The sequence below is a fragment of the Microtus ochrogaster genome, chromosome 4, assembly GCF_000317375.1.
Source record: "Microtus ochrogaster isolate Prairie Vole_2 chromosome 4, MicOch1.0, whole genome shotgun sequence".
In the NCBI taxonomy this organism is placed as follows: domain Eukaryota; kingdom Metazoa; phylum Chordata; class Mammalia; order Rodentia; family Cricetidae; genus Microtus; species Microtus ochrogaster.
In genome coordinates, this window is record NC_022011.1 from 33,726,252 (window position 1) to 33,747,952 (window position 21,701).

At 47.1% G+C, this 21,701-nt stretch overlaps 1 protein-coding gene across 2 annotated transcripts in view; it reads left to right on the top strand.

Annotated features, from left to right (window-relative positions):
* Kcnk1 (potassium two pore domain channel subfamily K member 1) overlaps window positions 1-11,698 on the top strand; it is a 33,455-nt gene extending 21,757 nt beyond the window's left edge. For both annotated transcript variants that reach the window (XM_005345895.2, XM_026778755.1), the window contains 2 exons: window positions 7,622-8,017; window positions 10,563-11,698. In XM_005345895.2, the coding sequence (XP_005345952.1) occupies window positions 7,622-8,017; window positions 10,563-10,822 (656 nt within the window). In that variant the 3' untranslated portion in view covers window positions 10,823-11,698. The remainder of the gene's footprint in view (window positions 1-7,621; window positions 8,018-10,562) is intronic.
* The last annotated feature ends 10,003 nt before the right edge of the window (window positions 11,699-21,701 follow it).

Consider the following 21,701-nt stretch of genomic DNA (forward strand, 5'->3'; position numbering starts at 1 on the left):
GGGTGGGAGGAGGGGGGGAAGGTTGGGAGGAGGGGGAGGGAAATGGGAGGCTGGGAGGAGGGGGAAACTTGTTTTTTTTTTTCTTTTCTCAATTAAAAAAAAAAAGAATATGGAAATAAGGCTGCACACCCATGGCCCAGATACATACATGCAGGCAAACACTCAAACACATAAAATAAAAAGTAGATTAATTATTTTTTAGGCATAGGTCTAAACAGCAGACACACCCTCATCTGAGGCAAACTTCCAGCTTCCCACCGAGGTCATCATCATTTTTGTTGTGTTTTGTGCTTTGGGTTGATTGAGTGAAGACGGACGGTTTAAGCCGGTAGGACATCATAATTCTGCAGTCTCTCTCTGATAATTCTGCATCTTTCTCTGACATTCAGACTTTACACACGGCAAGTTAATAACACCTCCCTGGGTCATCCACCTAGTAGTTCAGTTTCTTGTTAATAACTAATGCATAAAACTTACCTCTGCCAAATCGTGTTAGTTACTTCTCTCAGAGCTGTGATCGGACACCTCACAGAATCAACTGAAGGGAGGCCTCTGGCTCACAGTGTGAGGTGCAGTCCCTCATAATGGGGAAGGCATGGCAACCGGAGCCGAGGTCACATTGTATCCACAGTCAGGAAGCAGCAAGATAAACGCTGGTGCTCAGTTCACTTCCTCCTTTTTAGTCAGCCCAGGACCCCAGTCTATGGAAGCGTGCTGCCTGTATTCAGCGTGGGTTTTCCCTCCTTGGAGATATGGCCAGAGGTTTATCTCTTGGGTGATCCTAGGTCCTGCCAAGTTGACAATCCATAGTAAGCGCCCCACAAATGAAACTCGATTTGGCTCATGCTAGCACCCTAGCATAAAGTACTGCTTGGCACCAGGAGGGCTTCGGGGCACAGAGTGGCATCCTAAAACAAGCAGACAGACATTTTTGTCCAGGAACATACATTTTAAAAGAGAAGAATAACCACAATCAATGTAAGCATGCGAAAAACTATTTCATATCAAATAAGCATTTGAAGGAAGATGGACTAAGGAGGTAAAGGTGATACAGGGATTGCATGGGGGTGACGTGGAGACTTTACATATTTTACATTCTCCATGTTGACTTTGGTCAAGTCTTAAAGTTTGTGAGCAAGCCATCCATATGGATGAACCAACAAGGGCCACTCCAGGTGGTGGTGACATCTTGTGCAAAGGTCCTGGCATAGAGTCAGCTTCTTCCGGTTCCTCTGGGGAAAGTAGAATGTCTCAGAAATCCCCTCTGAGTCACTAAAAGGAGGGGCAGGAAAACGTGCTTTTCCTTAACTGGCATAAGTGTGTGACTGAGACATAGCCTTATAACAATGGGTGGGTTAGTACAGGGAACGTTTGTGAGTTTGCCATACGTGCAGGTCCACAGCGTGGGAGAAAAGTATTTCCACAAGAAAGAGCACATCTTAGGGAGGGGACACAGTCCCAGGTGTCCCAGGTGAGAAAGAACTCACGGAAGGAACTGCAGGTCCCACTGGTCCCAGTTTACAAGCTGATAAAAAAGTCTTGGAAAGGGAAATCCACATCCAGCCTATAGACAAGAAGGGCAGGAGGAAGCCAGAAGGACATTTGCCTTTGGGAATCTCTGTTTTGCTTTTAGACAAACAGAAGGCATGGAGTCCCCTGTGTTTGATCACCTTTGGCTAAAGAGTCCTTTAGAATTGGAATAAAAGCTATGTTTGTTTGTTTGCTTGCTTGCTTGGGTGCCTGTTTTCTTCATTTACTGTATCAAAATACTTGAGACAATCAGCTTAAGAGGAGGAAAGATCTGCCTTGCTTTAGGCCTCTGATGAGGCAGGGAGCGAGCAGATGGAGGGAAAACTGCTCAGCTAGACCGGGTGGCCAGCAAGCCCCAAGGATACACCAGTCAGCCTCCCCAGAACCCAGGCGGCCAGCGGGTGGCCAGCAAGCCCCAGGGACCCACTGATCTGTCTCCCCAGAACCCAGGCGGCCAGCAGGTGGCCAGCAAGCCCCAGGGATCCACCAGTCAGCCTCCCTAGAATCCAGGTGGCCAGCAAGCCCCAGGGATCCACCGGTCAGCCTCCCCAGAGCCTGGATTATAGTACATGGACCTGTGTGGGTGCTAGGATTGAATTCAGGTCCTAATGCTTCCACAGCAAACTCTTCAGTGACTGAGTGCTCTCCTCAACCCCCAGAGGAAAGGGAAAGAAAAGCAAGTTACGTTGGCTCTTGGTCAGACAGTGGGGAATTGCATGGGGGACCTATCAGGAATTCACAGAAGGGTGCTCCATAGAGGAACGTCCTTAGCTGTTAATCCTGGGCTGATTAGGGTCAACAGTCCTGAAAGTTTATACCCTAAACAGGAAAACAGGGTGCGGTGTCCCTGATGGTCGGCTGCAAAGGAATTAAAGCAAAGTTTCCACATAAACAGTCTTTCCTATGGACTTCACCTGCAGCTGATTAAACGCCTTTTATGTTTTCACCTGCCAGCCCGTGTAATTAATTTCAAGACGGTTCAGAATGTTCCTTTATCAATTAAATCAGGGACTGTTTTAGTAGCCTTCAGTCATCACTACGGAGGACATTATCTTAAAAGATGCGGTGGGACTTGAACTGTGTGCAGAGACTAGAGTGAAGTATGTAGGCGACTTTTTTTGTACTCTACTGAGAAGCTGCGTTGCTGACCTGAACATGTGTGCATATCGTATGGCCAGTGACACAGAAGGGTTGTGTTTCACGTGTGCTCGTGAGTTCAGTACATACAGTACATGGGTCATTCTGCTTTCTCCTCGGGATACCTGCATGAACTGAGGAGTAGCATCACACAAGCCCACAGGGAACGTCTGCAGGTTCATCTAGAAACTTCCACCTCCCCAGGTGTTAAGGTTCCAGAAAGTCTCAGTGGACACCTTGCTCTCCTCCTGTAGCCGCTAGGGACTTTGACAAAGGACAATTGTGAGTCTCAGGAGTGGCAAGGCGGCAGGCAGATTTGGTTGCTCCAGAGGGTCCCTCAGGATCCCCATCCCTTCACACTGTATGAGGGTCTCATGAGGACCACTTCACCCACTGCTCTAGAGTTAGGGCTTGGGGCCAAGTGAGAGCTCCCTTGATTACTTGTGGGTTTTCTGTGGCTAAGGGTACACCCCAAATACAGCATCAAGAAAACAGTGTCTAGGCTGAGGAGACAGCCCCACCGTTAAGGGCACTAGCTGCTCTTCCGGACGACCCACTTTGGTCTCCAGCACTCATGTGGGATGGCTCACAACCGTCTCTATCTCCACCTCCATGGGACCTGACACGTGCACATAGCCTCATAGAGACACATACTCATACACACAAATAAAAATAAAATAAGTCTGAAAGAAAATAGCATCTCTTCTCTCTTGGCATTTTGAGTTACCTTTGGAGTCTGTCTTCCCAGCCTACGGGGCTTAGCAGTTCCCAGGGGAAGAAAGATTAAATTGTGTGAGCAGCTGCCCTGCCTGGGGGAATGCCTGCAGCAGGGATTGTGCGCCCTCTTCTCAAAGTGCATATCTAGGAAACCTTTAAAGTATAGTAATTTAACTTCGGGGTAGTGATGGCTTCAGGGTGGTCATGTTAAACCTGGAGGGGACTCGGGGAAAGTGGCAGTGGAAGACCTAAGACTTTAGTTACTAGATCAGCAGACCTAGTTCACGATCGTGGGCTTCCAGAGAACCTTTGTCCATTACTCTTTCTGGCTTCTTTGATGATTTTTCACCCTCAGCCAAGTCCTGGTACTACCATTGCCAAAGTGGGGACTGGGGGGGCTTGCAGTACAAATATGAGGACCTGGGTTCAGAACCCTGGCACCCACATAAAAAGGGAGGTGTGCACCTCTACCTCAGCACTGTGGGGGGCAGACAGAAGGATGTACAGATCACTGGTTGAGCGTCATTTGGTGTCAGTCTGGGAGCGCATTTCTGGAGGAAGTTAGTACAGAGTTAAGCTCCGGAGATCCGCCCACCAGTGTGTCTGGCTGCATCTGGAGTGTCAAGGGTCCACACAGAACAAAAGATTAGTTCTCTCTGCCTCCTTATGCTGGGACACTCCCTTCTGCTTTTGGATGTCAGACGCCTTGGTTCTCAGGCCAGAGCTCTGCTCACTGTAGGCTGGACGTATCAGAGGCATCAGAGAAGAACCTGTTCCTTCCATGCCCTTGTAGGGACACACAGTTCCAAAGAAGGAAACAAGCAGAGTCCGGGATTGGTCAGTTTTACAGAGGATGAGACAAGAGGCCACTGATTTGTTTACATGTTAGGGTGGCTTTCAGTGCCTGGAGCTCCAGCCTGGGCCTCCTTCCCAGCATGCACCACGCTAACAATAGTGACAGCCTGTATTGTTCCGTAGCTTGATAGTTATGGTAAAGAAACAAGGGTAGCTACTATACCTGCTGAGCAGCATCTCTCTTAGACGCATCTGTGCAAGGGAGAAAGTTCTAACTCTGTGATGTGATCTGCTATGCCGTGTGAAATCCCACAGTTTCTCTGTGATGCTAGGAAGGGGATATAAACCCTAAGACCCATGTCAGCACAATTTGAGGATTTCATGTGAAATGTTCCCTGGCCTCATGTGTCTGCGTGAGTAGTCCTGAGATGGTGGGTGCTCATTGAGAGGGTCCTACCTACCTGGAGGCAGCGGATCACCGGGGAGAGGGGCAAGCCTTGGGTTTTAGTGCACCCCAGCTTCCTGATTCCTGTCCCAGTCTCTGCCTGCCTAGGCTCCCTGCTTCCTGACTTAGCCCCCTTCTTCCTGCCTAATGTTCTCTGCTCCCTGTCCCAGGTTCCCTGCTTCCTGATTCCCAAAGATATGGCGCGTCCCTCACCAGCCATGCAGACAGGAGCTGGTCCCTCCTGCCTCCAAGGTGGAAGGAGATAATTGACGGCTACGAGTTGTTCTCTCTCTCTCTCTCTCTCTCTCTCTCTCTCTCTCTCTCTCTCTCTCTCCCTCCCTCCCTTTCTCTCTCTCTCCCTCCCTTCCTCCCTCCCTAAAAAGCCACAACTTCACAGGCATGCAAGTTTTTATCCCCACCTCAGATCAGCTTCTTTCCTCTACAAGCTCCTGCCAAAGTCACGGTCCTCCCTTGCAATCTCTGCTTAGCTGTCTCGGCTGTGGATGCTCTCACCGCCACACTCTTAGTCCTGGGTTTATGTGTTGCTATGGGTGAATAGAAATCCATCTCCAGATCCTGTCTCGTTTCTCTGATCACTGGAACATGTCCCCTGAAGTCTAAGGAGAACTCTAGCTCCTGAGAGACCTGGAGTCAGTGTGGTCGTGGTTTGTTTGACCCACAAATGGTCTCGTCGTTTGCCATCCAGCCCTTCCCTTTTCCATATGCCGCCTGGATGTGGCACACTATTGGCAGTCTTCACGCGATATGGATGCCCCAACGCTCCAAATGTCAAGCTCAAAATTAGCCTCGGCCCTCGGGAGTTGTTGGCAGCGTGGGGACCAGATAGAGTCAGGGATTGGTGCTCAGAGTCATGGTTCTTACCAGTTTGGGGACACGTGCCACTTTTGAGAAGCTCTGCTGTAGGAACTTCACAAAAACACGCATCTGTGGGTGGATGTATACGTTTGCACATGGCTTCAGAAGATGATCTGTGATTCACTCATGAGCTGTGCACCTTCTGGGGCATGCAATCTGGATAATTGCACGTGTGAGTGTGTGCATGTGTGTGTGTGTGTGTGTGTGTGTGTGTCTGTGTGTGTCTGTGTGTGTCTGTGTGTGTCTGTGTCTGTGTCTGTGTTTACTCACCGGGTCGGAGGAGTGCCCAGCTCTATCACATTGGCCTATTCCCTTGAACAGGATTTCTCATTGAACATGGAGCTAGGCTGTCTGCCTGCAAGCCTCAGGGATCCTCCTGTCTCCCTGACCCTCTTACTGAGCTAAGATTTAGGTGCATGCATGGTTATTCCTGGCTTTCTGTATGGGTGCTGAGGATTCGAACTCATGTCCTTAAGGGCTAAGAACATCTAAGTCATATCTTGAACCCCAAGAGGAGAGGTTTTTCTTGGGTTTGATTTTGTTTTTAACAACATCAGATAGTTGAGAATGAAACAATTTGAATCTGCAACTCAGGGGTTTTAGAATTATTATTTTTAGGCAAAATATATTCCCAAGACCACACTTTGATACCCGTTTCAATTATACTAACATGTCATTTTTTCAGAACCTAATTTAATTTTTTTTTTTAAATACGCTTAGCTAGCTCTCTCTTGAACTGACTTGTTCAGACACACTTGCCATTTCAGGCAGAAGCCCTCGTGGGATTTCAGACATGGTTCCGAGATCCTCCTTCTCGCCTGAGCTCTCTCGTCGGTTCCCGATAGGTGTTTTGATAATGATTTCAATGAAAGAAAATCAGACATGTTATGACCAACAATCACCAGTCCTGAAATAGCTGCTGTTTGGTGGGGGTCACGGGGCCTCTGGATGTCTAGAAATGGCAGGAGGGGAAACGTGTGGACCTTGGAATGGGCGGCGAGGTTTGGAAAGAATCACTCGGCCTGTGACTCACTGAGGCTTTGCTTTCTGTGTCTTTACCGTGTCTGCTCCCTCATGCCCCTGCTCTTATCAGCCTGCTTCCCCTCACACACCTTTGTTTGTCTGTCAGTCCTACGAACATTCCCTGAGTCACCTGGGTCTGAAGGGAGCATAGTGCCGCTATACACAGATACTAATGAGGGACCTGTGGGGAGTGGGGAGGAGAGGGATCAGCCCCGACGAGTGGGGTGTCCTGCAGGAGTTTTCCCGAGGGCTCTGAGATGATGAGGGTGTCATCTTCTATCACACACTTCCTCCTGTTCAGCCCTGCAGTGTGTCCTAAGCCAGAGACCTCTGCGTGAGAGGAGCAGGTCAGATTTCATGAGGAACCAATAGACACTCCACGTGTTACCAGAGGGGGTCTCAGGAATGCCCTGGGACACTACGTCTAGGTTCTTTGTATCTTGGACAATGAAGGGGACATGGGACAGCACGGCAGTTATGAAATCGTAGATTGATTAAAAATGAAAACAGGGTCTGGAGAGATGGCTCAGAGCATTGAGGGCTGGAGTTTGATTCCCGCACACACCTCAGGCGGCTCTCTTCTGGCCTCTGCACGTTTACCTGCATTCATGCACACATACGTTCACACAGACACACATTTGCCTACAAAATAGTTTAAAGTCTCTCTCTCTCTCTCTCTCTTTTTTTAAGGTGAGAATAAAAACAGAGGACCCTCCACAGGAGGGAGCATGCATAGGTAGTTCAAGAGCCCCGACTTAGAGTTCAGGGTTCCTTTCTACCAAAGGCCAGAGAGAAGTTAGTTGACACTGTGGATCTTTCTTTGGTTGTTGTAGGTAGTTGATTTTCCATTTGCTGGAGTAGGCTTATTCAATTCTTGGGGTGGTCAGGCAGAGTCTGAACGAAGCCCTCCTTGTTTGCTGGGTCCCTACCTTAAACTTTTGTATGATTCACAAACCTTCTTGCCTCACAAGTGACTGTCACCCTGATGAATTTAACAGACACCCAGAGGCCAGCGCCTCTGAAGGCTCCCACCTCTTCCCAGTCTCCTCGGTGCGTCTTGTGTTTCCGGTGCCCTCACAAAGCCTTTTCTCCACACAGGCTATGGGCACACGGTGCCCTTGTCAGATGGGGGCAAGGCTTTCTGCATCATCTACTCCGTCATCGGCATCCCGTTCACCCTCCTCTTCCTGACGGCTGTGGTCCAGCGTGTCACCGTGCATGTCACCCGCAGACCCGTCCTCTACTTCCACATCCGCTGGGGCTTCTCCAAGCAGGTGGTGGCTATCGTCCATGCTGTCCTGCTGGGGTTCGTCACCGTGTCCTGCTTCTTCTTCATCCCAGCCGCTGTGTTCTCCGTGCTGGAGGATGACTGGAATTTCCTCGAGTCCTTTTACTTCTGCTTCATCTCGCTGAGCACCATCGGCCTGGGGGATTACGTGCCAGGGGAAGGCTACAACCAGAAGTTCCGAGAGCTGTACAAGATTGGGATCACATGTGAGTACCTGTGGCAGGCTGCATCCCGTGTGCCTGCTCTGTCCCCATGTTCTTTGTCTAGGGACTGACGGTCCTGTGACAGTGCCTGCCTGCTTTCTCTTGAATCTATTTTCTTCATTCCCCTGACTTCCTAGAGCTATTTCGCTTCACCCATTCCAATATCACAACTCTGACTGCTTAGTGGTGTGCCCAATGCACCTGGAAGTCACCGCTAAGTTTCTTGTATGTGTGTGTTTTTATGTGGGGCATGCAAGTATCCTCGTTTGTGCTTGTGAAGTCAGAGAACAACCTCCCCAGTCCTTCCTCCGGTGCCTTTGTGTTTGAGACAGGGCCGCTCTTTGACTTGGTATTTCACCAGCAGCCTAGGTTGGCTGACTAGGGAGCTCTAGGCACCCACCTGTCTCCGCCTCCCATCTCGTCATCTCTGGGATTACAAGTACAAGCCATGGCACCAGCATTTCCCAAGGACTTGGAAGATCCAGCTCACACTTGTGATGCTCTTGACTGCCAGGGCCATCTCCCAAGCCCTGATGGATTTCTCAGATAGTGTGACAGGCATACTAGCTGTCTATTACTTCAGTAACTTACATTACACTGGTAACTATTTTACACGCAAGAAAATAAGACCTCTGCTTGTCACCAACATCGTGGTCTTTAATTTTCCAGGAAATTTCTCTAAGTAGTCACTGGCCTCATTTATCTGTGTCTTCCATCTTGAAGTTACCTAGCACCAATTATTCTCAGAATTTATGTGTAGAAAATGAGGCAGGCAAATTTTAGAGGCCTCATTTGGCAAAGTGCTGGTTGCTCAAGCGTGAGAACCTGAGTTCAGATCCTTAGTGTCCACGTGGAAAGCCAGGTGTGGTGGAATGGTGGTAGGGACAGACACAGAAGGATCCCAGGGTCGCTGACAGGTCTGTCTAGCCAAAACGGCAAGCTTTGGGTGCAGCAAGAGATTCTGTCCCAAAAATAAACTGGAGGGCCATTGAAGACAGAGACTGTTGACCTCTGGCGTCTACAGTGAAAAGAGAGACTGCCGACCTTTGGTGTCTCCATTGAAGACAGAGACTGCTGACCTCTGGCGTGTACAGTGAAGACAGAGACTGCCAATCTGTGGCATCTCCATGCACATTCACCAGCAAGCACATCCACATACACGCATGCACACAGCACTTCAGTCTGGAAAAATGCAGCCATTCATCTGGAAGAAGCAGATTTCCTGTGAGCCCTCTCTGTGTGTTCAGGATGAGTAGCAAGCAGCCCTAGCATAGTTTCCTCTGCTGCCTTCCCTGGGCTCTTTTCACCTGTGATCCTGCCCAGCTACAACTTCTAGGAAGCAGTCGGTGTCCTCACCCTGTCTTGCTGTCTTAATTCCAGAAAGCGGTTGGTTGAACTATATTTGAACACTTCGGTGAAACCGTCAGCTCACCAGGAACAAAACCTGCACTCATAAACCCAGTGCTTCCTGGCTCTTGGCGCCAGTCCAAGCACAGTAAACATTTGCCAGAGTGTTCTGCAGGAGGGTTTCCTACTCATTATTATTTTAGAGTCTGGGTGTAGCTCCAGGACCACCCCACAGCCGGCCTGCCTTGCTTGTAGAGCTAGACTGGCTTGTCTCTAATTTGGTAGCATGACAAATCTCCTCAGTGTGGAGTTCTTTTTGTGTTTGTATTTTGTACTTGAGATCTTTCTAAGAAGTGGGATTGCTGGCCCCAAATGAACAAGCTTCTTTCGTGAGTCACAGAACATAATTCTGAGGCCCCCCAAAGGGAACACAAGTGCACACAGTCACTGGTGTCCGAGTTTCCATCCTCTTTGGGTGGCATTGGCCAAAACAGTTCTAGGCATTTTGTGTGTGCATTTGATGGCAGTGTAGATAGAAGCCATCTTAAGTTTCTTTCCAGCTAGCAGGCAAGTCTTTAGTTTTCACTTGGCTTTCTAATTTCTTTGAGAAGTAGAATGTCCCTGAAATTGTGTTTTCTGGTTCATCTTTTCTCTTCTGTTAATTGCTCTTTTCTATCTCCTGATCTGTGAGCTAGCTTAGCTTTCCAAAAAACACCGAACCCAGAGGGCATGGCTGCACACCTGCAGCCCCCGCATGCCCACCAGAGGGCGTGGCTGCACACCCGCAGCCCCAGTGCCAGCAGAGGCGGAGACAGAAGGGTCGCTGAGGCTTGCTGGCCGCCAGCCTAACTCCAGGTTCAGTGAGAGACTTTGTCTCAAGGAATGAAGCAGAGAGTGAGCGAGTGGGACATCCAGTGTCCTGGCCTCTGCACTCACGTACATGGGTGCCCCCTCCTGCCTGTGTGAAGCTCACACATATGATGGGAGCCCGTGGTTGTGTCTAATCCAAGTTCACCGATGGCTAAGTCATTTCATTCTTCTTTAAGTTCCTCCATGAGCCCTGGACTTCAAACATGCTTCGGAATAAACTGTACAGCTTGGAGAACTCTGTGTGTGTGGTGTGGGCGGAGAATAAGTCATGCAGTCTTGATTTTGTGGTACTTGGTCGAACTGAGCTGCTGCCGTGTTTTCTGCCTTGCAGGCTACCTTCTCCTCGGACTCATCGCCATGTTGGTCGTCCTGGAAACCTTCTGTGAGCTCCATGAGCTGAAGAAATTCAGGAAAATGTTCTATGTGAAGAAAGACAAGGATGAGGATCAGGTTCACATCATGGAGCATGACCAGCTGTCCTTTTCCTCCATCACTGAGCAGGCGGCCGGCCTGAAGGAGGATCAGAAGCAAAACGAGCCTTTCGTGGCCTCCCAGTCACCCCCCCATGAGGATGGCTCTGTGAACCACTGAGCCTGGGCCTTCAGATTCCAGACGTGAGGCAGAGCCTTGACTGTCCATTTTTACAAGGAAGTCAAAACAAGATGACGTCATTTTAAGAAATATCAATATTTTAAAAACATGGGACTTTGGGCTCTGGAGGTGGGTGTCTAATCCCTGCCCAGATGAAATGTGTGCCTGTAATTCATAGGAGGCACATCACCTGGACATCACATACTGGGATGGATACTTGAAGCAGTGTGCTGCAGGGGATGGGAGCAGATTTTATATATAACAGGGGACTCTGGGTTTGCATTCTAATCATTTTTGCTGACAGCTATAATAGCAACATTTATATTTAAAAAAAATAGAGAGAGATGTATTTTATAAATAGGCTTAAGTGTCCTGGCTTGCATGTACCTATCCAAAATAATTATTTTTGTAGGATCTAAATTAACGCTATTTATAATAAATAGGTTACCATCCACTGTGTACATAGAACATATAAATATGTTTATACCCTGTACATATGTGTAGGCTACCAGATCTCCCTGTACTCCTTAAGCAAAGATAAGAAATAGTTTTTCTTTTTGATTTCTCTTTATACTAAAGAACTCAGAATTGCCACAAGATAGAAGGCATAAGAAACCCAAGAGAAAATCAGTATGATATTATATTACCGTATTTGTTTCTGCCTTCTTACGATGGTGTGGGACCAGATGTCCAGTGATGAAGAGGACTTATGGGAAGGTAAAGATATTTGGTCTGGAAGAGTTACTGCTGTTTCTACACACCTTACAGTAAAGCACAGGACACAGTGTCAATGGCCCCAACGAACAGATTACGTCAGGCTAATCTGAGAAGTCTACATGTAGAAGCTGAAGTCAATAAAATCATGGCAGGTTGCAATCTCGTGTTTTACTCTGTCTGATGTTTTCCTCCATATCTACAGTCTATGTGGACACTGCTTTAGAGATAATGATAGTAGCCATCTGGGATGTGCCTGGTGTATCTGAGATATCAGGAAGGCCCTGTGTGATGTCAGATGTTCACGCTCTTGCTGTCATGGCTCATACCCAGAGGTGATTCCCCTCACCTGGTGATGACCTGGTCATATCCGTGACTGCAGGGTGTGGTCCTCACATTAGGGTAGCTCGCTCCCACCACCTAAGCCTCTTGTTGCCCACTCCTGCCTTATCCTCTCAACATGGATCTGAACCAGGCTTGGGCCATTTTATTCCAGAATCACTATCGCAGCACAGCCCTGGAATTAGCAACTTTACAGGCAAATACACACAATCTCAGGTGTGAAAAGTTTGAAGTCATTTTACGTCATTTGCTCAGTGTTGGGATTTGAATGTTTTTAACACTCAGTCCTCCACTTGTGGTACTTTTTGGTACCCCATGATGGAATGGATCCTCTGAAGCCTTGAGTCAATAAACCCTTCCTTAAGTTGTGTTTGACAGCTAATTGGGTCACAATAATGACAAGAGCAATAGAGAGGCTAAGCTGGGGGCTGGGCCTCCCAGTCTCTTTGTTCATGGCTCTGTGTCCCCTGCTTGGGTCATAAAGAGAAGTTTGAGAAGGCAGAGGCTAAGAAGCATCACTGTTAGGAGGTCCCACTTGTGTCTCCTGTAGGTGTCAGGACTCAGAATCACAGGAGAGGGAGCTACAGCAAGGGAGGACCATGTGACCGTCATCTGCCCACCAGTGCTCAGGAAACAGGTCCACAGCGTCGGCAGCTGCTATGAACTCCAGGCCCAGGCATCCCTGGGAGAGGAAACAATGTCGACAGCTGTGGAAGTAACGGGTGAAGCGGGCTCTCGAGGGGGCACACCTATGAGTGGAAATAACACACATGCCAGTTAGCAGTGCAAGGCCATGGTGCCGGTGACACTGTGAGTCAGCAAAGCGAGCACGGACTCAGCCGAAGGTTGGAAGCAAGGTTTTGTGGGGAAGCTGGTCCTAGAAGATTAAGCATAAGGACTTTTTTGGAGACCAGGTGCTGTTGGTTGTTTTCACTCTTTGCTCTTTGAGGGTCCCACATCCAGCCCCCAAATAGATCACACGGAGGCTTATTCGTTCTTATGAATGCCCAGTCTTAGCTTGACTTGTTTCTGCCAGCTTTTCTTAAATTATCCCATCTACCTGTTTTTCTGCCCTTTTACTTTTCTCTATTTCTGTGTATCTTTTCTTTCCTCCTTACTCTGTGTCTGGCTGTGTGGCTGGGTGTGACCCCTTCTTTTCTTGCTACTTGATCTTTTCTTCCCAGATGTCACCTCCTATTTATTCTCTCTGCCTGCCAGCCTTGCCTATCCTCCTGTCTTGCTATTGACCGTTCAGCTCTTTATTAGACCAATCAGGTGTTGTAGACAGACAAAGTAATACATCTTCACAGAGTTAAACAAATGCAGCACACCTTAGCATCATTAAACAAACGTTTCACAGCATAGACAAATGTAACACATCTTAAAATAATATTCCACAACAACTGTATAAAGACCGAGTTTCGGAGCCAACAGAGACACCTGGCTCTGTCATCCATGCCACCCAGTATGGGGTTCAGGTAAGCTACTCTCTACCATGGTGTCTTCAGTGTCTAAGATGCCTCATGGATGAAAGGATTATTTAAAACAATGCCTGATACATTATATACCTGACCTGTCCCAGGAGGGGGACACTAGGATGGTTTCTTGAGGGTGTGGAGTTTATTAGAAAAGTTATTAAAGACATGGACAGACAGACAGCAGTAATATGGGGGTTTGAAGAAAGTTCAGGCCCCAATCATAGACAGACAGCATGGCTGGGCCTCTGAAGAAAGGAAGCCAAGGCTCTTGGGGCAGATGTGGGGTATCTTCTACTTTCACAGCACAAGCCAGGCAGAAGTTCAGGAAGTTGTCAGGAACCAGGATGTATGGTCACTATAGCTCCTTAGATTCAATTTCCTCTGCAAGTGAGAAACCCTGGAACCTGAAGTCTGTTACTAGGGACTCAGCAACAATGTCTCAGTTTGCATCTGGATATCTGTGAGAAGGGAAGGTCTACTGCAAGGTACTGTGGGCTGAACAGCTGCTGGATTTGCACATCACAGTCCCCTAAACTGGACACCCCATGTCACTCTGTTGTGTTCTCAGGTGGTTAGTCTTGGTTGCAGAAGGCTAATTTGGTAGAATGTTGTCTATTTGTAGGCCCAACTGCAACTATAGAGAATTTCTCATAACAATCTATAGGACACTTTTTGCTTTTATCCTACATCATTTAACTGGCTAAGGTTCTTTGTCAAATGTAGTTATTTCTGGGCCAGATAGCTCAGTTATTAAAGTATTTATCCCACAACCTTGAGGACCTGAGTTCAAGCCCCAGGGTCTATTTTAAAGAAAGGCATGCTGGCACATTTGTAACTCCAGTGCTAGGGGAGCTTAGACAGCTGGGGCTGGGACTTGCTGGCCAGTAGCCTAGCCTGCCTAGCCTGGTTGCAAAGTCCTGGCCAATGAGAGACTCTTTCAAAGTAACAAGATAGTTGGTGCTATGGAATGACACCTGAAGTTGTCCTCTGATCTCCAGAGGCACAGGCACATGCACACACACACACACACACACACACACACACACACACCAGCACAAGCATGCCACACTCGAACACACACTCTTCTATGAGTACACAGGGATGTATCCATTTCCAGAATTATCTGTCTACCTCAGGTAGCCTTGAGATCAGATCCCACACTGATGTATTACTGTGAACACAGATATCAGTAGTTATCCCTGTGACCTATGGGAGGACCCAGGCTCCGCTTTTGTAGGAGGAAACCTGATCAGAGTGAAGATCTTTATAGAATCAGCTACCATGAGAGAGATTTCTTCTCCCTATAAAAATTGACAATGGTGTTTTCTTGTGTCTTGTCACTAAATTAAGGCTACAGTTTAGGACCTCATCTGTCCAGGTAATAACAAACCAGAGATAAAATAGGAATTGATTTTCCCTGGCTCTTGCTGCACAATAATTGTGATGTTGGCAACAGCTCTGCTGGGGCTTTTGGAAGGCATGGGGGTGGATGGACATGTGTGTGTGTGTGTGTGTGTGTGTCTGTGAGTGTGTAAGCATGTATGTGTGTATATGTGTGAGTATATGAACATGGGATATATGTGTAGATGTGTATATTGGTACGTGTGTGTGGTGTATGTATATTTGTGGTATGTGTGGTTTGTGTATGTGTATGGCCTCTGTGTATGTGTGGTGTGGGATGTGTGTAAGAGTTCATATGCATATATTGTGGTGTGTGTCTGTGGCATATGCATGAGGTACAATGTATCTTTGGAGCATGAGGTACAATGTGTCTTTGGAGCATGAGGCACAATGTATCTTTGGAGCATGAGGTACAATGTATCCTTTGAGCATGCGATACAATGTATCTTTGGAGCACAAGATACAGTGTGTCTTTGGAGCATGAGATACAATGTATCTTCAGCTAGGTTGCAGAGAGAGGTGAATCCTGGTGTTCAATTCACTTTCTCCTTTTTATTCAGCTCAGGACCCCAGCCCACGGTATAAAATCACCCACTGTTAGGGAGGGTTTTCCTGCCTTGATAAATATAATTTAGAACCTTCTCATAAGCTCAGAGGCCTGTCTGTTAGGTGAGACTAGACTGTGTCTGGGTGATAGCCCGTATGAACCACCACAGTCTCTTATAGTTGCACACGACCTGGGGACCCAGGGCAGCAGACCCAAGTGCTACAAGCAGTGGACTACTCTCATCCAGACACTGCTTGTTTCCTTCCTAAATCAACATGCAAATGAAGCTGATAAAGCCTCACAGAGAACCTTTTCCACCAGACAGGTCTTAGTTTAGACATCTACACACACACACACACACACACACACACACACACACACACACGTTTAACTTTCTTTCAACTGTTGACCAGCTAAAGGTTCTCACAGGTCATGTACTGTCCCATGCTAAGCTTATGACAGTGGGTCTCTCCTCCCTCTTCTCTCTAGACTTGACACGCTGTTTATTCATTTACACAACATTTTTTTCCTCAATGGGTCCTATTATTGACACTGTTATCCTTTTAGTACCCTTCCTGAGGGTCCTAAGGTTCTCAGATGCTGCCTAGAGTTGGGCATCTCATCAGTGCCATAACCTATTACTTTTTTTTGTTGTTCCTTTAAGATATCTAGGGGAGGCCAGGCTATGGTGGTGCATGCTTTTAATCCTAGTACTTGGGAGGCAGAGTCAGGCAGGTCTTTGTGAGTTCAAGGCCAATTTGGTCTACAAAGTATGTTTCAGGATAGCCAGGGCTGAATAAGTAAGAACACCTGTTGTGACCTGCTCATGCGCATTGTGGCAAGTTTTCTTGTCAAACTGTCTTTGGTTGGTCATCCCACAAATAATGACCTGGAGACATTATTAACTATGAAAGTTTGGCCTTTAGGTTAGGCTTGTCCCCAGTTAGCTCTTATTACTTTAAAAAAAAAAACCTGTTTCTATTAATCTACATTCTGCCCTGTGGCTCCGTCACCTCTGCTCTGTACCGTATGTCCTACTTCTTCAAAGTCTCATGGGTATCTCCCTCACAATCCACGCACCTAGATTCATCTCCAGCCTCTTTTTCTCTCCCTGGAAATTCTGCCTATCTCTTCTGCCAGCTATTGGCCCATCAGATCTTTATTAAACCAATCACAGTGACACATTTTCACACAGTGTAAGCAAATATTCTGCAACAGTGCATCTTAGCGATGAAGGCCCAAGAGCTATGCCTGCCTCCGCTGAGCACACAGCAAGATATGTCACTGCTGATGCGTGTGCACGGCGGTGTGAACAGGCCTGAGCAAGGCCACCTGTCTAATGTTAATATCCTGCATCCTGTGTAAGTCTGTGAACCTGAGTTTGAATTCCCAAAACAAATGGGTTTTTGTTTGTTTTGTTTTCAGTTTATGTTTCTAAGTAAGATAAAGTGGCATGAACCTGTATTCTGAATGCTGGGATGGTGGCGACTAGATCTCAGAGGCTCTCTGGCCCGCCAGCCTAGCAGAATTGGCGAGTCTTTGCCTAATGAGAAACCCTGGCTCAGATGATCAAGTGGAGAGTGATAAAGACCCCTGATATTGATCTCTGGGCTCCATGTGTGCATATACATATAAGCTCTCTCTCCCTCTTACACACACACATAAAACTCTCTCACATATACAACTCTCTCTCAAATACACACACACCATACACACTACACATACACTATACACATACACACACTATACACATGCTACAGTACACACACTACACATACCACACCCATTCATACACACACACACCACACACACACTACACCCATACTACATACATACACTACACACACAGACACACTCTACAAATATATATATACACTACACACATATATACACTACACACATACACTATACACACCACATACACTTTTTTCACAGCCCCTTCAGCTTTCATTCACTTCTCCATTTCCTGCCATCCCTGGCACCAGCTTGATGCCCATTTGTTCGGCCTGCCATTAGCTGGTGTCCTGATGGCCTCGCTCTGACCCTGTGCCAAACTGTGCCACAGTATCTGCTGTGTATCAGCTGCAGCTCTGTTCCCGCTGTTTCTAATTTTCTTGTCCCCCTCCTTTCTGCCTTCCCACCTGCTATGTACCAACATGACATTTGTTTCTAGACCCTTCTGGTGTCGATGCAGAGATGTCATTTTAACTGATGCTAAACAAACCCATTTTCCTCCTAGCCCCTTCCTGTACAAGCTTTGTCACATCTCTCCTGAGGATTTTTGTGTTTGCTATTGAATGTTTCTGTCACTACACTGGGCAGAAGCCATGTCTAAGTGTGCCTGTAACAGTTCTTGGATCTGATAAGATCAGGCTCAGTATACATATAAGAAAAGAAGAAGTTTGGAAAGCATAATTTTCTTAATATTAGGCCCATGGTGAGTGAAATACTGGAGATACGGATAGAAAAGGAGTATTATTTTACCAACAAGTGTGTGTTCCCACAAGACAGCAAACATCATTCCAGATACATGAAACATAACCGCGACAGAAGTCATTGCTTGCCCTCACGCAACTTTGTGATCTGTTTGTCTTACTTTATTGTACTTTCATTTTGCGGAAGCTCCTTCCGCTCCTTCAGCCAATAGCCACTAAGATACCAGCCCATTGGGGCGTGGTCTCTCTCCCTTTAAAAAAGCGGGCACTTCCCTCTGCTCTCTCTCTGGCTTCCGGCTCTGCTTCCGACTAGGCTCCCTTCCTGATTGCTCAGAGGGCTGTTGTCTGGGACAGTGATCTGTAAGGTTTTCCTCCTTAAATAAATAACCATTCTATTAATCATAATTCCAAACTGGTGTGGGATTGTTTGTGACTTACACCTTCACTTTTATAAGGTCTTTTGTAGTCATAGGCTGGCTTTGCACTTGCTATGAAACAGACGACAACCTTAAACTTCCTCCTTCCTCTACCTCTGAAAGGCTGGGATCACAGGCTTGCACCATCATGCCTCACCTCCTGGGTTGTGATCACAGGCATGCACCAACATGCCTAGTTTGTGTGGTGCTGGGATCATATCTAGGGCTTTGTATATGCTAAGTGAGTACTCTATAAACTGAGTGATATTCTAAGCATGAAAGCTCCATTTAAAAGGCTATAACTAGGGCTACAGAGATGGATCAACAATTAAGAGCATTGGCTCCTCTTCCAGGCAACCATGGTTTAATTCCCAACATGTACAACTTCCTGTAACTCTGGTTCCAGGGAGTGTCACACCCACTTCTGGTCTCCCTTGGCACCAGGCATGCGCACGACGAAGACATTCATGCAGGCAATTTTTTTTTTATTTTATACATAAAATAAAAATAAACCAATCTTGCTTTTGAAAGGGTTATTACAATGCATACCTGGCCCAGTTTAGATATTTTATAAATCTTACTTCATTCTCTCATATCCTGCACAGGGCAGGTACATGCCCATGTGGAATTGGGGATATTCTTTTGCCTGTTTGAGTCCTTCACCCTTTCATCTGTAACAGCCGTCTGCCTCTTGAGGTGCCAGGGGAGAGCACTGATAATTGGCCAGCACCGTGTCTCTGCCTGGCATTTTTACTAGGTGATTTAGAAGCTTATCTTCACAGACAGGCCTGTGAAATGAATTGCTTGGTCTCAATTCTCAGATGAAAAACCAAATTATCAGAAGAGCAGAGCAAGTTGGTGAAAGTCAAATGCCTCTAAGTAGCAGAATAGAATAACTAAAGTCACATGACCACTAAATGGCAGAGCACATTACTGGAGTTTTAGGGAACCTGGGAACCATGCCTCCAACAAACTAGGCTCTGTGTCTATCCCCAAGAGGCCAATTAAAGAGACAAGTAACTGAAAGGCAGAGAAGAAGATTCTGCATTGTGGCAACACTGGGCAGAAAGACCAATAAAGTGGCCCAGTGATTCCCACACCAAGTCCTGACTTGAGCTTTATGTTTGATTGCTTTGTTCTCCTCCTCCTCCTCCTCCTCCTCTTTTTTTTCCAAGACAAGATTTCTTTGTGTAGCCCTGGATGTCCAGGAACTTGCTCTGTAAATCAGGTTGACCTCAAACAGATGGCAGGAGTCACAAATAGCTAAGGAGTCCAGGCCAGGGTGTGGCCCCGCCCACCACCATTGTCTCAGATCCCATCAGTCTCACAAGTTGTCAGAACTGTGTGAGCTCTCTTCCTGGGAGACAACTCCCTCTTCTTGCTGACCTCAGCCATCAGCCTTTTCCTTCTCCCAGCTTAGGATTCCTGGGAAATTCCAATTTCTTGGAGGCCCCCTAGAGATAGCCTGCTCCCTGAAGGAAAAGCACAAGTGTCTCTTCAGGGTGTTCTCTCTCCTATCTGGACAGCAACAAGCTCAGACATGATTTCAGACAAGAGTCAATAGTTTGTGTGTTTCCGATGTAAAATCTTATTCGATGGTACTGAGAAATATCCAAGTCAGAGGAACTGAAGCCCCTGCCACTTATTTCTCAAACTAGAGATCTAGTGGATGCCCACAGGAGTTGATGCAGGGAATGGGGAGGCTTGTCCTCGGCTCTGGGCCTGATGTGTGATGGTTTTGCAGAGCCTCTGGAGCCATTCAGAGCTCATGGCCGAGACATGACTATGGATTGAACTTCTGAACGTGGCTGTGGATGTCAGTCATGAGATCCAGTGATCTGTGGCCTTGTGTGTTAGGGCCCGGGAGCAGATGCTGCTATCGTGGATTTAACTGGAGATTCATGAGACAAGGACAGGCCAGAGACACCAAGACTGGAAGGAAGGCAGGAGGGTGGGAGCATGAGGTGGCTGGTCACATTACAGCCGAGGCCAAGAAGCAAAGGAAGAGGAATGTTGGCTCGTAGTTGTTGGCCCCTGAAACGGTGTCACCCACATTTAGGATAGGCCTTCCCACCTCAATCAACTTGGTGTAGAAAGTGCCTCACAAGCCTGCCCAGAGGTTTGTCCCATTGAAATTCTAGGTGCCCAGCAATTTGTCAGTCGAGATTAATGATGGCAGTTGCCTAGGGTAATTCACCGCAATCTTTTCAGTTCATGACAGAATGAATAAGATGCTGTTGGTGAGAGACCCTTGATGAGTGGATGAGGCCATGCAAGCAGGAAGACAACCAACTAGGACCTGTGAGTCACGTTGCCACCGGCCACTAGAAGTCCAAGGGCCTCTGTGTACCTCATGAAATTCTTTCATCCACTGGGATGTTCTGATCTAAACCCAATGTTGGGATCCTGGTCCCAAGCCCTTCTACCCAGAGACCCCTGTTTAGCAGACCCAGGGAACCAGTTGTGTGATACGCTGCCTTGATTCTAAAATAGGAGGGTTAAGGGCCTTCCATTAAGAAAGCTGAAAGCAGAATCCAAGTTAAGAAAAGTCATTCCAGGCTGAGGAGACAGCTAGGCTGTAAAATACTTGCCTCACAAGCATGAGGGCTTCACTTTAACCCTCTAGGGCCCAAAATTGTAAAAGAAAAAGAAAAAAAAACCTGAGAATGATAGCACATCCTTGCAGTCCCAGCACTGGGGAGGAAAAGCAGCAGAATTCTTAGAGCTCGTTGACTAGCCAGCCCAGCCTGTTGGATGAGCTCCAGGCTAGTGACAGACCCTGTCTGGAAAAACAAACAAGATAAAAGTCACATAAGGAGTGACAATCAAGTCTGTCTTCTGGCTCATACATGCAGGAAAACTCGTGCACACATGATCTTGCACATGCGTGATCCCACTCAAAGCTTTAAAATAGTGCTTAGCAACCAAACACTGCAGGGCCTCATGGATCCAAGTGACTTTAAGACATCATAACCTTGTTGCTAATTCCCAGTGGGATACTTTCTGTGCAAAGGAGGGATGCTTACAATAAGAGAACACAGATGTATGTGTTGTAGGAGGCTGTTTGTTTGTTCCCGGCTACTCAGCCCTTAAATAACCACACAGAAACTGTATTAATTAAATTGCTGCTTGGCCTACTAGCTCTAGCTTCTTACTGGCTAGCTCTTACAGCTTCATTTAACCCATCTCTATTAATCTGTGTATCACCATGTAGCTGTGGCTTACCAACAAGGTTCCTCCTCATCTGTTTCCGGCAAGGCTACGTGGTATCTCTCTGACTCTGCCCCTTTTTTCTCTCAGAATTCAGTTTAGTTTTCCCCACCTAGCTCTACTCTACCCTATCATAGGCCAAGGCAGATTCTTTATTCATTAACCAATAAAAGCAACACAGACAGAAGGACTTCCCACACCGTATGTGGGCAGTGTCAAAAAAGTGCTTGTGCCAATGGTGCTGCTTTTATGAGACAAGCATGTGTGTGGTGGGATCACCGAGGGGAGACACGCATGTGTGTGGTGGGATCATGAGGGGAGACACGCATGTGTGTG